This window comes from Microtus pennsylvanicus, chromosome 8 (assembly GCF_037038515.1).
Source record: "Microtus pennsylvanicus isolate mMicPen1 chromosome 8, mMicPen1.hap1, whole genome shotgun sequence".
NCBI lineage: Eukaryota > Metazoa > Chordata > Mammalia > Rodentia > Cricetidae > Microtus > Microtus pennsylvanicus.
This window is the reverse complement of record NC_134586.1, coordinates 77,506,090-77,523,618: the sequence shown is the minus strand read 5'-3', so window position 1 is coordinate 77,523,618 and position 17,529 is coordinate 77,506,090. Positions and strand designations below refer to the sequence as shown.

Genomic DNA, 17,529 nt, shown 5'->3' with positions numbered 1-17,529 from the left:
TGCAGCTTCCTAATACTGCAACAAGAATCAGAACTTGATTCATGTGACTTACTCATGGGGACACAGACGGGAAAATTAGAACTGGACTCATGTGACTTACTCACAAAGACACAGATAGGAGGATCAGAACTTGATGCAAGTGACACACTTGCAGAGACATAGATATGAGCTTTATGCTTTAATCAAAAATGATTTTGTGAATTAAAATAGCACAGAAAGTTTGTTATGCCACAGGAAGGCCACCTTAGCAGGTGATAAAGGGCTCTCTCAAGCTGACTCATGACCTTAGGGGTAGGACCAAATAACATGCCCTAGCAACTCAGGTTTTAAGATCTAGTGTTTTACCATATTACCTTTCTTCCCTTCATAAGTTGTGAGACTTAATTTACTTAATCTTGATATAATTCAGTTTGCTCATCTGTGAAACAGAAATGATGGCATCACTGTGATAACCAGTGAAGGTAGATGCATGGGCAGAGGAAGCATGAGATGGTTTCACACCTAACAGAGGACTCTAAATTATGACAAGTTAAAAGGTATTTGTAATGTCACTTTTATGAATATAAATGAAATTTAAAAATGAAATTAAAAGATTTAAGACAGTGTTGCTCTGTATCTTAGGCTGGCCTTCAACTCTTAATCCCCTTGTTTTGGCTTCCCAGGTACTGGGGATTGCCAATGTGTGAGCACTACCACATCTGTTTGATATATATAAAATTTGTACCTAAAGGTAAATTATGTCATTGTGTTTAGATATTTATGTAGGTGCCTTACATTATTTCTGAAATAATAGGGGTCATATGTTTATCAACAGAGAAATTATTGAAAAATAGGTTAGCGTGTGTTAACTAAGAATTCAAATGTGAAAACAAGAAAGATGCACTGTGCTTAGTGGTAAGGGTAAGTGGGACATCTTTGAACTCCTTTCCAGTTAGAGAAAACCACACACACATTCTCAACTGGTTTGTGGTTAGTTCTCTTACCGCACATATTGAGACCTCAAGTCTTGTAAGGAGAAAACCATGGGTTACTAAGGATGTGACCCAGTGAGAGGAAAGTTCTAGTTTACCAGATGGGTCTCAGCAGTTCAAAATGCTTGTCTCCAAGCCTGACAGCCTGATGGGAACAAGCTGCAGGAAGATCCTGGTGTTTGACTTAGAAAAATGTTCCCCATTTCGACATCTAAGAAGAGCTGCTGGCCGCCAAATGTTTATGATCTTGTTGTGCTCGTTACTGTGATTTTCTGCCTCAAATTTCAAGGGTTTAACATATTCTTGGAAGTCATAAAATGGGAAAAAATATTTGCTAAATATTGGCTTGGCTGGGACAGAATGAGGATATCACTTAGTCGTTTCTCTTTCTAAAACTTATTGAAATTGTTGAATATCTGCTCACCTGTTATTTATTTATTTATTTTGTATGTGTATACTCACAGGTACACATATCATGACATGGTGGCCAGAGTTCAACTTTTGGATTCAGTTCTCTCCTACCTTGTGGGTCTCATGAATCGAACTGAGGTTGTCAGGCTTGAGGCAAGCACTTTTGTTTGTTGAGCCATATGAAGGCCCCATTCATTCATTTCTATTCAACAATTTTTAACAAGCAGAAAGCACTGTTAGACACTGCTGAGTTTCCTAGCTAGCCCATTTACAAGGGTCAGCTGAAGACAGGGGGACAAGGCAAGCAGACACTTATTAACAGAGGCCAGTCTTTTCCCAGCAGCACCCACTGACACACAGGCAAACAATACACAGATCTGTCTAGTGGGGGCACCACTAGCGAGGAAAACAACTCTTGCAGCAACAGACTCAGCTCTGCTTGACAAGGACCATGCATCACTGGAAGACCTCCCACTTCCCTGTCCTGCCATTAAAGGGCTGCTGCTTTTCTGTGGAACAAGCCAGGGTGGCAGGCTTCACAGTGTGTGTGCTCTTACTGGAACACAGAAGCACGCAGGTTAAAAGTGAAACTTTGCCTGTGCTGATTTCTTGATGTTTGGCTAAATGGAAATACCCTAAGGGGCCAGGATCCGCACAGGTTTCTTTCTTCTTCCCGCTGCCTGCTTTCTACCTTGCCCACAGCATTCAGTATAACTCAGCTTTTTCTTGCAGGAAAAAGGCCTTTGGGCAGTTTACTAGGGAGGTAGGCTTTTCTTTTCTAACTTCTTCCCGCTCAAGGTTGGGTCTCCTGTGAGTTAGAAGATGATTAGATGCTTGTTTCCTTTTGTTTGTCTGTGCTTACTGGAAAGTATGCTTTGAATTTTCTAGAAGAAAACCATTTTTGTATGATAATTTTTCCAGTGTTTTATGTAGTCTTTAAAGAAGGCAGTTTTACTATTTTTTTAGTTTTTAATGATGTGCACATGTGGATGTGTGTGTGTGTGTGTGTGTGTGTGTGTGTGCACGGAGGTGTGTGAATGCGAGTGTTCATAGAGCCCAGAGGGCTAGATAACCTAGAGCTGGACTTACAGTTATTAGTCATCTGACATGGGTGCTGGGAACCAAACTTGGGTCTTCCAGAAGAGCAGTAAATGCTCTTAATTGCTAAACCATCTTTCCAGTGTCACTCTGTCTTCTTTAAAATACAATAAAATTACATTGATCTATACTCCATCAATTCGAAATACAGGCTGGGTTTGCTAGAGTTTAATTATAGTTTACCTGCCTTATCCAAAGTACTTAGGATAAGAAGCACTGGATTTTAGATTTTTTCCCCCAGATTTAGGAATACTGCCTATACATAAGGATATATCTAAGTTCAATAACTAATATATCTAAGTTAATCTTTCATATCAGAAAACATTTAGCATCAATTTCTAGATTTGTCCAAAATTATCCGAAAATAAAATTGCACACAGTACTCTGTTTTGATTGTTATGAGTTTACTAACCTTTGTTCTCCTATATGAATCAGGCTTGGTGTGAGATAAATCACATCAGCCTAGGCAGTCAGTTCTGAGAGCACCATAATAGTCTAGTTCCCTTTGCGATAGTCCCTGCAAACTCAAACGCTGAGACCTGGCAATGAGTCAGTTTCCTATGTACGATTCAGACTCTAGTGCAAGAGTCTTAAGGGACTGAGCTGCTAGATGGTGATGATGTAATGAGGGCTTCACCCTCAAGGATGATCTTAATGTCTTATGAAGAAATGGAGTTGTTTCTTCCCCCTCTCTCGTCTGAGTACACACAGAAGACACTACTCATGAGGAATGGGCTGGTGGCAGACACCAGATGTACTGTCACTTTGGACTTGAACTTCCAAGCCTGTAGTCTATATGCTCACATGTACACAGAACCAATAAAAATCAATCAATTAGAACAAGCAGGCATTAAAGGCCCATTTTTAAGATAAAGAATGGAAATTTTGAGCGACTTTGTATATTATACTAATCCTCAAAGGAGAATAGGGCTGAGATTTAGGTCACTGTTTAAACTGAGATGTTTACTCTCAAGAGAAAAGAATGAATTGGTCCTAGAGTTTGCTGTCCCATGAAGCAAAAAACAGCAGGGTCCCAGGAGTTCCCTAACCAAGGTAGGTGTCTCAGGTTTGAGGCTGGTCTTGGTCTCTACTGGATCCACCCTGCAGCCGAATGTGTGTCTGATAGTGCAGTAGAACCTACCTCTTCACGTGCACCACATACTTGGTATCTATGTAGGTGGGCTTCCCAGCGTCCCAGGTACAAGTCATGTTGTCTGAGTATTCATAAATGGCACATGTCACTTCACTGGGGACATCCGGTGGATCTGCAACAAAATGAATCACTAAGAGCTGCTCTTGATAAAGGAGGCAGTTGACAAATTGTCAGTTTCATAGGGAAATTAGGCCACTTGGCCCTGAGTACCCATGGGCTCCTCATTCCACTACTACCATCCTGTAACCCAGTTTGTCACCAAGCATTGCTCCTCTTCACACTATCCTGTAGTCTCTACTCCTGTGGGATTCTAACAAGGCTAGGTTCCCCCATTCAAATAAAGCAAGCCTCCTTCCAAGTCTACCTCCCCTCAGCTACCATTCTACCTTTTTCTTTTGAATAAAATCATTAAAATTATTGTTGTATAAATTTTTGTGTGAATGCATGTGTGCATGATGTGTGTGTGTGTGTGTGTGTGTGTGTATGGTCTGTGTACACTTACGTGTATGGGAATTCTGGTGCAAGTGGAAGCCAGAGACCACATTAGATGTCTTCCTTCATTACTTTTCATATTAATTTTTAAATATTTTATTTTTAATAACATATGTCTGACTCTGTGGAAATACGTGCATGTGAGTGCAGGTGCCTCTGGGAGCCAGGAGAGGGCACTGAATTCCCTAGAGATGGAGTTACAGGCAGTTGTGGGAACCGAACTTGGGACGTCTACAAGAAAAGTGTGTGCTCTTAACCACTGAATCACCTCTACAGTCTCTCATGCTTTTTTTCTGTTCTTGTTGCCACTCTTTTTTTGTTTGTTTGATTGATTGTTTGTTTTGAGGCAAGGTCTCTCACTGAACCTGAAGGTCACCGATTGACTAAACTGGTAGGCCAGCAAACCCTAGAGATTCTCCTGCCTTTGCCTCCCCAGTACTGGGATTACAGGTAGGCATCACCAAGCCTGGCTTTCATGTGGATGAAGGAGATTTAACTTCAGGTCCTCATGACAAGCACTTTACTAATGAAGCCATCTCCCCAGCCCTCTAATTTACTCAGCTTTAATTTGCACAGGTTCTGCTGAAGCCACAGCTGTTAAGGTCACAGTGACCTTCCATCTGGAAAACTTTTTTCTGCCTCATCAGAACTACATCAGTATTACAGAGCTTGATCTCTGCAGAAGCTGGATCTTTTCTTACTTTTCTCTTCAAGCCTCTGTTCTTAGGCTCTGTGAGAGATCCTTCAGTTTCCCCCCTTTGCCCTAAAAGATTATTTGCTCTTGTGGGGAGTGTATTTTTCTTTCTCCTTTGAAAGTTTGTTGTTCACATGCAGTTCAGCTGTAAGAGGAAGGAAACTTCCAACCAAGTTACAATATGGATAAAACCAGAGGACACTGCACAGAGTAAGCCAGACATAAAAGACCTCATGATTCCTCTTATAAATGGTATCTAGAATAGATAAATTCACAAATAAAATGGAGAATGACAGTGATGGCCCATTGTGCAAGTAGGCAGTGTGTGGGAGTCTGGGATGAGGCCTGTTATTCAGTAGGTACAGTTGGCAAGAAGAGTCCTAGAAAGAGAGTACTGGAAGTTAATAAACAAATGCAGTAACTACCACAGAAGCAAGCCCTTAACGTTAACAAAATAGTGGCTTATACTATGCAGATTTTACCATCACCACATCAAAAAGTTTTTTTTTTTAAGGTTTGGTATTCATAGAACTATTTTAAGATGTGTTCTCTCTCTCACATCCTTGACCACACCCCCACCCACCCACCCCTGTTCAGCTTGTCAGTTTTGTCTGCTAGCATTTTTCCTATGAGAAGGAACACTCCCCTCCAGTCTCCTCAGCTCCCCTTCTTACCCTAGTCCAGTCCAAGGATGTCAGTAGCTAGGCTATACGCACAAGGGTGCACTTGACCTAAGCTGACTAATCAGAGAATTTCCCTTGGGAATGAGCTCATGACTGAGGATGAACCAATAAGAATTCTCTAAGGGTCTATCTCTCCCCCTATCCCTTCCTCTCCCCCTCTCTTCCCCATTCTCCCTCTTCCTGTTGCTCTCTCTCTCCATTTCTCTCTCTAAGCAGTACGTGAGCTGAGCTGCTTGTGACCTTCCCGACACAGTCCACAGCCCTTTCAGCGGTGCCGGATTTGAGAGTGAATCTAGCCTGCACAAAGAGTTTTGATGACAGTCTTTGGACCCTTAGGGCCTCTTGAGGCCTATGTAACCCCAGAATGGCATCCAGATGCCCCATTATGTCATTCAACAATAAGCTACCAGAACTGATGATTTCAAACAAGCATGGGACTATTGAGTGCTTGCCATATTGCCACATTTCCAGGGCACTTCTCTTAGGTTTTCCATTCAGGTAAACTCCTGCCTGAGATGACTATGTTGAGAATTACAAGACAGATGAAAGAAATCATAGTGGACACCAGGAGGGGAAATTGTGAGGAATAAAGTTTGGGCCACTCCACATGGATTGATGGGGCTCTCCCTTTGCTGATGAACTTTTGGCTATTGATGGTTAGAGATGAACATTATCATCAGTTGTGCACCAGCCAGTGAGCCTACTAGCCACAATAGACAGTTTCAAACCATGGTCACACAGATGACCCTTTTTAAAATCGCTAGATCACAAAACACAAAGACACGAATATGGGGAAAAGACATGTGAGGAGGAGGAGGGGGTTGATGGGGATGGAGAGTGGATAAAAGACAGTGAGGCTAAGAACCATCATGAAATGTATATGTGTATAAAATTGTCAAAGAACAAATTTAATTAATATAAAAGGACACAGACATTTTGGTGTCTGCAAATTGTCTACCAAGAATATTACATGTTATTTCGAGAGGCAGATGGATCCCTGTGAGTTCAAAGACAGCCTGATCTACATAGTGAGTCCTAGGTCAGCCATAGTGAGACACAGGGAGCTACACAGCGAGACCATTTTTTTTTTAAACAAAACAAAGTAAAGCCAAAAATCTCAAAAAAAAGTTATTTAGAGCTTAAAAAATTGACAAAGAGTTAAAAATGGTATCATAAATTATAAAATGTTAAAATAGATTTATGGAAATATTGTAACATTTCTTGTATGAGTGCAAATTTGGATAACTTCTAAGGTTTACCCCCTTGTGTATCATAACAGTGAAAGGTGAGAACAGGGCTGGCAAGATCCCTCAGTAGGAAAAGGTGCTTGCTGCCCAAACTGACAATTCAAATTTCATCTCTAAGGCCCGTATGGTGGAGATAATGGATTTCTCTGACCGCCACATGCATTTGATGGCATGTGCATACATATATATACACGTGCTCACATGCACACAGAATAAATAAACAAACATATAATTAAAAATTACAAGTGAGAACAATACCATGCAATCCAGCAGTTGTACAGCTAGGAGTGCATTCTTCATGAAATATCCACACATGTATAAAAATAACTTGCTAAAAAAGGATGTAAGTAAAAGGCGAAAGATTTATACGATCTGAAGCTAGTTCCAGGACAGGCTCCAAAGCCACAGAGAAACCCTGTCTCGAAAAAGCAAAAAAAAAAAAAAAAAAAAAAAAAGGATGTAAGTATCCTTCAAAATAGCAAAATAGTGTTCATAATAATGGAAAACATGGACTCTCCTTAAATGCTCCAACACAAGGTTGAGCAAACTATAATATGCTCCTAAAACATACATTAAAACAATGCTGTTGACAATACTTTAAGGACTTAGGAGTTATTAGAAATATGTTGCTGAACAATGGCTATATGATAAAGTGACTTTAAAAGTATGTTACAAAGTGGTGTAAGTGTAGCAGCCTCCTTAGAGAGAAAGGGAAAGGCGGAAACTCCAAAGACTCATTCACACTTGTAAAGATGGGATTATGACATGGGTAGAATGATGGGCTCGTGCACTTGATAGGCATTTCTATTTTTGCTCATCAAAAAAATGTTGAATGTAATCAATTTTACTATTAAAATCTGTGGTTTGGGCTATAGAGATGCTTCAGTGGTTAAGAGTGTTTGCTGAACAATTATGAAGCCTGGAGTTTAGATCATGGCACCTGTGTAATGAACTAGGCATGGTATGCACATGTGTAACCCCAGCTCCAAGGGAAACAGAAACTGAAGAACAACTGTGCCTTGCTGTCCTCCAGCCTAGCAAAGAAAATGTGAGCCCTGGGTTCAGAGAGAGATGCTGCCTCAAAGACAGCAGCAGGAGGAGGGTGGTCGAGGAAAACATTCAGTGCCCTCTCCTAGCCTTCATACCTTCACACACATATGTGCATGCATTCTCACACCGAAACACAAACAACTTGATCTTTTTTCAAAGCTAATTTTGAGCAGCACTCATGACATGAAAGTGCTTTGCGAGAGCTTGGTGAGTAGTGGCGTTGGTTCCAACAAGAACCGCGGGCTTCCACAAGGAGGAAGAAATCTTTAAGTCTCATTTGAACCTGAAGTAGGAAAGTGTGGCAACATTCCTCTACATCATTCTGTACCCTGGGTTGTGAGAGCTTCTGGATTATAGCAGTGGGATCATGTCCTGCGGAGCTTGTGGCCTTGATATGGGTTTTCAGTTTTGCTATGTTTTCTTGTGGTTTTAGACAGAGAGCACTGTAATTTGACAGTTACAGAAGACAAATGTCAACCTTCTGGACTTTGTTTCACACTATACTCCATAAAGAAAATGGTCAGGACTGTGAATGCATCGTTGGCATTAACTTTGAAAAAGACAAAAGTGACAGCTCTGCACATGGTTAAGTGAGCAGTGTATGTTAGTGGGAAGCAGAATAAAGACCTAGAGAGTAAAGCCACGGAGGGACATCCCATTGTTAGAGTCACTGCTGGGTTGTAAATATCCAAGAATAAAGCTGGCTGTCCACTTCCTGAGAATACCCTGAATACACGGGGAGGATTAAAACTTTGTTCTCTCTCACCAATCCCTACCCTTATAGAAGGCTCCCTGATCATTTACCAAGAGACTTATTAATTTAGTCTAGCCAAAGATCATTTGCCACGAAGACCTTCTGAAGGGGCAGGGTCTGTGGTTCTCTTTACTTTGTGTTTCTAATACTTAGCATGTCTTTGGGTACATGTATACACCCATCACTGAAGTTTATCCCATGAATGGAATGGCTCAATTAAAAGGATGACAATGGCAAGAATTAAGATGGAGAGAGGTGTGATGTTTCCAGTGCTGCAGTGTAGCTCTACACAAGGAGCTACACTGAAAATATTCAGGGTTTTGAATGGCTAACAAGTCTTACATCACTATAAGTGCAGGTTGAAGACTGAAAACATGTAAGGCAAAAGCGCTGAAAATTTTAAGTAAATGGTTAAATGGAAACATCACTTGCATGGTTTATTTAATTTGACACTTTTCAATAACCTTTATTTAAGCAAATTTCCCATAATAGGTTCTCACTGAATCAGAGATAAGAATCTAAGAAGCATTTGAGATTGTGGATTATAGTGGAAACTGTGATAGTGGTGTTTCAGAAATCACTCACCAGAGAGCCTTTGAAATGCCTGAATCTTTTCAGGGAAAGCACTGACTCACTCTCCCTCTCCCTTCCACGATGTGTCAAAATACCTGCCACCGCTCTGTTCAAAGCGGTGACGACTACTTGGCATCGTAATGCTTACAGAACAAATGTCCTGTATCAAAGCAGCCCAGTGAAAGCAGCGTGCTTTCTGGAGCACCACAAAACCCTCAAGCCCCCACCCCCTTTTGACCTAGTTAAAAGGAAGTAAGTTTGCTGAGAACTCAGCCCCGAAGCACATTCAGCTTGAACCCAGGGGTTGAGTAAATTCTAGCCTGGCAGTTGGGTTTCCACACGCATAACCCAAGGTTTCTGTGAGGAATTGCACCTCGAAAATTAATGAGTGGAAAGAGTGATGGTAGAGGATGAGAATTTCTCTTAGGCTGTCCCAGCGGGGAAACAATCTCTGACCTGAAACACAGCTTGGTTCTGGGCTTTCTGCAGAAACCCCTCAACCAGCACTGGGCTGGTGATGACAAATAATCAGTCACCTGCACTCCAGTACAGGGAATGAGCGTTAAGTAAAAATTTTAATTTTTAATGCTTGTTTTTTGTATAAAGTTCCTTCACTAGGAAAATGAACTAGCAATTCAAACCAAAATGAACGGGCCTATGTTCAGAGCCAAACTGAAGGTTATTGCCTGAAAATAGCAGGCTCAACAATATCCTGTATTAAAGGTTCATTCAACTGAACCTGGTGTAAGGCAGACCCATTCTGCTTTAACTAAAAGTAAAATGGTGGTAACTGTTTTGATTTCCTGCTCAATCTTATAAAATTGTCTGCTCTGATCTCCATCACCACTTTTTTTTTTCTGTTTATAGGATGAGGTGCCCTTTGAACAGGAATGGTAAGTAACACAGAACTGAAAACCAAAGTTGCTGGATTATTTCTTTTAATAGAAGTGATACTTATTTTAGATTTTTTTCTTTTCTCTTAAACCAACAATTCACTTTTCTCTGAAACTGTGGAATTTTCTCATTTTCTCTCTAAATAAGTTGCATATCATCTCTCCTCTTATATCAATTCTCAGAAGACATATAGAGAGGGTGATTTTGTTCCTGAAGATATGGACAAGCTAACAAGACTTCATACATCAGACAAGTTGTTTGTCTATGGTTTGATTTTCACAATGTAGGCGTAGTTTACTGTTTAATGCATTAATTTCAAGGCACATGGTGCAAGTTTGTTATTCAGGTCTAAAACATACTTCTTCAATTCTCCTCCACCTCATCCTACAGCTAGCTATCTCATTTGAAAGACATGCATGCTTGATCAGCTGCCTGGAGTTAGCTAGGACAGTGACCTTATTACAGAACAGGGCAGTCTCCTAGTTTTCAGGCAGCCAGTCATGAGGCCAAATGATAGTGGGGTCTGTTCTGGCTCTTCTTGTCCATGATCGGAAGCCAAGGAAGAAGTGAGGACTTCTATAGTATGTTCAAAAGTGTGGGGGAAGGGAACCCTTCTGATCTTTCACCCCAAAAGGTAAAGATGTACTGAAGAATGACTCTGGCTTTAGAAGCCTCGTGAGAGGATAAGGAGGTAGCTCAGTTAGGTGTCAAACTGTTTGCTGTGAAAGCATGAGGACATGAGTTTAGTCCCTAGTGCCTGGTGTAGGAGGTCCTTCTGTCTATGTGCTACTTTCATTGGTTGAATAAAGAAACTGCCTTGGCCTTTTGATAGGGCAGCACTTAGGTAGGCGGAGTAGACAGAACTGAATTCTGGGAGGAAGAAAGCAGAGACAGAGAGCCATCATGGAGCTGCCAGGTCAGACACGTTGAATCCTTAGACATGGTTTAAATCAAGATGTGAGTGTTAGCCAATTGGAGGCTAGAGCTAATGGCCAAGCAGTGTTTAAATTAATATAGTTTCTGTGTGATTATTTTGGGTGTAAGCTAGCCAGGTGGGATGAAAAGCAGGCCCTCTCTCCCTCAACAAGTGCCCACATCACATGCCTGGCATGATGCCATAAATTTGTAATCCCTGCACTGAGTGGATAGAGACGGGAGGATTCCTAAGGCTCCCTGACCAGCAAGACTAATTAGTGTGCTTCAGGTTACAGTGTAAAGCCTTGTCTCACAAAAACAGGTGAAAGACTCCTTTTAAATAGCACACAGGTTTAACCTCTGGCCTCTACACTCACATGCACACCTGCAAACACAAAGTCACAGACACACAAACACATCAAAAAACAAAAGGTCCATAGATATTTATACAAATAATTAAAGGAACTTTTATACCTTCATAATATTGTGAACACAAACTGATTTAGTATGTTTTGAGATTGACTTGACTAAATTTTTCTTAATAATGACAGAAACAGTAATTCATAATAGGGCCTATGGGATTAGGAACAAGAGATTATAGGAGAATCTCCCTATGTATGGTTCATTGTTTGTTTATTGAAATGTGATCTTACTATGTAGCCCTGGCTGGCCTGGAACTCCTGATATAGAATGGGCTATCCTTGAACTCTACCTGCCTCACAAGTGTTGGGATTAAATGCAGAAGCCACCATGCCTGTCTGTAGAATCTTCTTATGTTTTATCAAAAACATGCATTTATAAGAATTAGACACTAACATACTTTGAAGTTTTTAACATATATTCAAATAAATTATTGAAATATGTTGCTTACAAGTACTTTTATTTCACAAAAAAAAAGCCATGGAGGTTGAGGTCAGCTAATCAAATTGTACAAGATCACACAGCTCACTGGGAGGACAGTGAGACAAAGGTAATTTGGAAATGAATCTTGGTTTCAAAATAGCTCATTGGGATCAAGCAGCTTCAAAATTAATTATATTAATTTGGAAAACAAATTCACCAACAAAATCCAAATAAAAACATGAAAAGAGCAACATTTAAACTTTTTGTTGTTGCCAATACTCAGGTTGATTAGTATTTTAAGGTCTAGCCTTAAAAGTCTTTGCTCAGGGCCCAAAAGAGATGCTACAGTAAGTGAAAGAACTAGTTTCTGAGGGCTATAAAGAAACTTTTCTCACAACACCTTCTTTCTATTAATGGAAATTTATCTATTTCTTGTTCTCTCCTTTCTCTCTGCCTCTAATCTAGTTCTTTTGTCCTAATTGTCTATAACCTCCTAGCTCTAATTCTCTGTCTCAATTCTAATTCTCTCTTTCTTCTTTCCTTCCTTCCTCCCTCCCTCCTCCTCTTCTTCCTATGTTTTTATTTTTTCTATATTCTTATCCTTATACATTTCTGCTAACTTCTTCCAACTTTTCCCTCCAGTTACTACTTTTTTAGTCTGGTTTCTCAAAATCTTTGAAGACTTGAAGCAAAAGAAGAAGTTACCAGAATAGCTCTCATTGGTCAGAAGCACAGCCCTATGCTAAACAATAGAGGCAGAACCATTGCCATGGCAACATAAGGGTCTAAGGTTACAGAACTGAGACTGTGGCCATAGGGCAGAGGGTACAGTGAGGTAAGCTTTGAGACATAGGTATTTAGTTGACAGACTGGCATGTGAAGAATAGGTATGCTTTAAAGTTTATGCGAGGTTAGCTTGGGACAGCACTTTGCTATCTGCTGGCAGACTGAATCTAGGACACTCTTGCTTTGTATCTTTCCAAGAGGTATGGCTCAACAACTTCAGACATGCTGTAATTCTTGTTCTTCGGCATCTATGAAGGTCTCAATTGAGGTCCCTTTGCCTGGACACTAACTTTGACCAACTGTCTGTGAAGGAAGTTAATTACAGGGAGGGAGGCTTCTAAGTTATACAAGGACCTGGCTGGGAGAGTAAGGGTATTGACTAAACAAGTAAGTACTTGTTTAGCTCTCAGTGCATAATTCTGCAGTCCACTACAGATCAGGAATTCACCATCCTGCTTCCTCCACTTTCAGAGTGCTGGATTACAGGTGTGCACGTTCATCCTTAACTAAGAGCAGCCTCTCAGACCTGAGGTGCTGGCTTCACAAAGACGAATCATTCAGGCTAGAGGGGAAAAATTGTCCTCTGGGAATATTTGCCCTATTTTAAAATTTATGGTGTTCTCATCAACCCTTCCCACTTCTGTCTTGTGTTGAAAGACCAGCAGTGGCTGTCCCAGTGAGCCATGATCTTTCTTCTCTGTATGGGCCTCACCAGCCTCTATAACTCAGAGTTCATCAAACCGACTCTGTAGACATTTGAGTTGAGCCCTATCTTAAACCTAACTGAAAGTTAAACTATGTTGATTTGCTTTAGTTCAAAAGCCCAGCAATTATCAGTTAACCATTAGGATACACCAAGGTACTTACATCCAGAGAAAATGTCTTTTCCACAAATAAGTGTCTCTTGAAAATGTCCAAGACATTCAGCAGTGCAATGCATAGAGGCATGAGGTTCCCAAAAGCCTTTATACCGAAGTTGAGCTGTTGTTCTATTAATACTGGTGATATGGACTTCTTCTTTTACGCCATTTTTATAAAAATTAAGCTTTGTTAGTTGGCAGTTCTTAAGGGCTTCTTGGCAATATATAGAAACATTTATCCCCATCTGAAAAATTTCACCAGGCTCTACCCACATGTTACCAGAGCAGTTTATAGTTGTAATACCTGGAAATAAACATATAAAATAATTAATTGTTTGCAAATTATTGTAAGGGATTTAGAAGAAGAATATGCTACTTCATGTAAAATATATTATTTCAATAACTGAATGATTACTGATGAATAGCTGTGTGTTTTCATTATGGATTCCCTGATGGCCAGCAGCCTGAACCAGTCTTTGAGCTTTCTCATTGTTAGAGAGCAAATACAATTTCCTCTTCTACCGTAAGGTAGAGAATGTTATGAAGCCACAGCATTTTTCCAAGTATGAGACTCAAAGTAGACTATGAACCGCAGAATCCAACTCTTCTCTTGATACTCAATCTATCCTTTGCTGTTTGGGCGGGTGTTTTTGTTTGTTTGTTTGTTTGAGATAAAACTTTTATCAGCTTAATGTGAATAAAATGATCAAATCCTTCCAAAAAAAGAGCACTTAATAACCAAATAAAACACATCACTAATTTACTAATATAGGGGCAAGGTGAAAAATAACATGATTTATAAAAGCTCAACATTGAAAAAAAGCAAATAATGACCAAATCATAGAGAAATACTGAAAGTTGTTAGTAGCATCAATCTCAGTGTTAATACTTTTATTTTAAATTGTGTATGTCTGTCACTTAAATATGACACAATGGGTGTATTGCTTTCATGACACCAAATCACTATTTTAAAATTTAGTGCAGAGCTTGCCTTGAGTTATATTCCCATCAGTCTCCCCTAACATAAAGTCATTTGTATAAAATCAAATGGAATGTTAATGAAATAAAACTCTTATCTAGAAAACACACCAGAAGTTTTATGAAATTTGTTGTATCTTTTCCTGGAAATACTTATATTAAAATATATTTAAATCTTATTAAGATAAGAATAAAGATCAGTATTCAATTTTAAAAAGGCCCTTGTCCTAGAAACACAAAGCTTAAGGAACTAGTTTGTTGAGTATGTAATTTAAGATTCCCCTTTGTTTAAGGAACATTTACACATAAATTAGCAATTCTTAAATGCTGAAGAAGTAATAAAATAATTACAGCATCGTCAATAGGGAGTAGAACCAGAGACATAAAAAGGGAGTTTGTAATCCCAGGACTCATGTGAGGAAGGAGGACCACGAATTTAGAGCCAGCTTTGCTACATATATTTTAATCTCTAAGATAGCCTAGGCTATGTAGCAAAGAATGAGAGCAAGTAAGATGACATGAGTATGAAGACATAAGTTTCGTCCTTGGACCCCACATGGTGGAAAGAGAGAAGCACGTTGTCCTCTGGCCTTTCCCTTGTGCCTTGGCGCACACTCTGTTCCCCAGAAAAATATTTAAAAAGAAAGAAAGACCTGTCAGGGCACGGTAGCATATGCTTATAATCCTAGCAATCCTTGGAAGAAGGATCCAGGCTGAAGAAGGAGGATGGAGAATTTGAGCCAGCCTGTCTTACATAGCAAGTTCAAGGCTCATGTACAAAATGTAACTTGGTCTTAAAAAACAAATGAAAGAAGGATCTGGGAAGATGAAGAGGAAAAGGAAGGAGGAGGAGACAAAGCAGGATACTATTGAATAGAGTAGCATAGGACCCAAGTAAGGATGGTAGACAGATTTTTGATGTACTCTATTTTCTTAAAGAACATATCTGACTATTTTAAATAAGTGTGACAATTCAAGTTTAGGAAAAGCATATTTCTATGACTCATTGTGAAATCATTTTTAGAATACATAGAAAAGTCTCAAAAGATTTGGTCACATGTCCTGAGTTTTAGAAGTGGCTTTTCAAGTCATATTGGAGGCAGCACAGAGTATGAAGAGTAGGTCATGTTAACTTGTTAGTTTCTGCTCTTTTTTAAATGCTCTTACTTTGCATGCAGCCCATGCTGACTTTGAACTCATGTACTATAGACATGAGCTCCTCTGCCCAGATAATTGAGTTTCTTAAATAACATTTTAGATTGGTTAGAAATGTTTGACTTTTTGTAGAAATGTGTAATTATACTCCTATATCTTTATAATATTTGTTTATTTAAGGATTTTTTTTGACAGAGTAGTTTCTCTATGTGTGCCAGGCTATCCTTGAACTCGTTCTGTACCCCACTCTAGCTACAAACTTCCAACAGTCCCCTTGTCTTGGCCTCCTGAGTGTCAGAATAAAGGTGTGTGCCTCTGCACTTGGCCAGTAAAGCTACTGAAATTGGGTAACACTATCCTTCTGAAAACCTTGACAGATGTCACCTGAATCCTACTAATAGTCACAGAAGAATGAGCCACAGTGCTAGGCACTGTCCAACACCATGTCTTACTTCACTTGCTGTGTACCCATCATTTGGATGTAGAAACAGAAGTTCTACTTATTGTCTGGCATCTTTTCTTCTAAACCTTCTAAGGCATCTGTTGAGCTAACTCTGAAATGTCCAGTTATCTTGCTACAAGTTTTTACATCTGTATCTGTAGCTCCAACATAACTGTGTTCACGACTACAGATGAACAAATTGGAAGTCAGCATGGTCCCAAGCAAGGATGACTTAAAAATCTGTGAAGCATTTCACATAAACAAAAAACAGAACAAAAACAAAACAAAAACTAAAAACAAACAAACAAATACCCCCCCCCCCAACCAGAACAAAATGAAAAAGAAAGAAAATTAACAAGTTTGTCACTATTCTGAATCACCTAGTCTGAAAAACGTCACTCAACTTTTCAGAACCCTGTGCTGGTATTGTCTGTCTTCCTGGAACTGTACCTTTGTCCAGGAGACAGTTGTGCGCAACAGCAACTCCCAGAGGCCAACCATAGCCTTCCTTAACTTCTGCAGTCTCAAAGGAACTTGTTCTATTGAATGTTAGTGTGAATTATGAGACAGAAAGAAAAACAGCGGCAAAATAATGGTTTATCACAAGGACTAAATGAGAGATTGCTGTATAGTGACCGTCACTAATTAGTTCACAGAATTAAAGTAAAGGCAGGATTTGGATAAATTACATAACAGTTATGATAATCCCCAAACAGAACATCTCACGATGGTCTCCTTTGTGGTCTCCTGCCATGTATGACAGTGTCCATTTAGGTGTCTGGGGGGAAAAACAAACTAAATGAAACAAAAACAACCTGCCTTTGGAGGGAAGTTGAATTATTTTTAGTTCATTTCATTCCATACTAATTTTTCTCAGTGGAATAGATATTATGACATAATGGCTTGAAAAATGATAACTGTTCAACATTCTATTTGTTAAATGAAAAGAGAGACAGAAACACAAAACACTTTACCTCCATGACACCATCTGAAGAGAACATAGAGGGCGATTCCTACATGCCACTGTAGTGTGAGGTGACTCACATCCCAAATGAGGAAGAAACCTTTCATTTCTTTCTGGAAAAAAAAATGAAATGTTTATATTGTAACGTTTTAAAGAGACACTGAGCACTGCATGTCTTGTGATTATGATCTTGAATAGGATCCTTTCCTTCAGAATAACAGAAATAGGGCAGACAGATGCCAGTGTTCTGAGGAGGTTCATCAAGCGGCAGATAAGCAGAGCATCTGGGTGGAATGTCTACCTTAGAGCAATGCTGCAGGTTATCCTATGAGGTCATCAGACCCTTTTTAAAATCACACGGCTCCCGCATCAAGCAGCTCCCCTCTCTGCTGTCTGACCATTCACAGCCATCAAGACTAGAAGACCAGTCTTTTATGAACAAAAGCTGGCAGAAACTGAAAGTTTCAGAATTCCCACGAAAAAGGATACAAAATGAGGAAAAGGGAATCAAGGCCAAGACATAAGTATGGCAGGTCAAAGCCCAAGGGGGCTCTTCATCTCTCGGC

At 39.8% G+C, this 17,529-nt stretch overlaps 1 protein-coding gene across 1 annotated transcript in view; it reads right to left on the bottom strand.

Annotated features, from left to right (window-relative positions):
* Positions 1–17,529, bottom strand: part of Il23r (interleukin 23 receptor) — a 146,624-nt gene that overhangs the window by 101,482 nt on the left and 27,613 nt on the right. The window contains exons 4-6 of the mRNA XM_075982152.1: positions 16,974–17,076; positions 13,432–13,728; positions 3,622–3,745 (exon numbers count right to left, since the gene is read on the bottom strand). Of these exons, the coding sequence (XP_075838267.1) occupies positions 3,622–3,745; positions 13,432–13,728; positions 16,974–17,076 (524 nt within the window). The remainder of the gene's footprint in view (positions 1–3,621; positions 3,746–13,431; positions 13,729–16,973; positions 17,077–17,529) is intronic.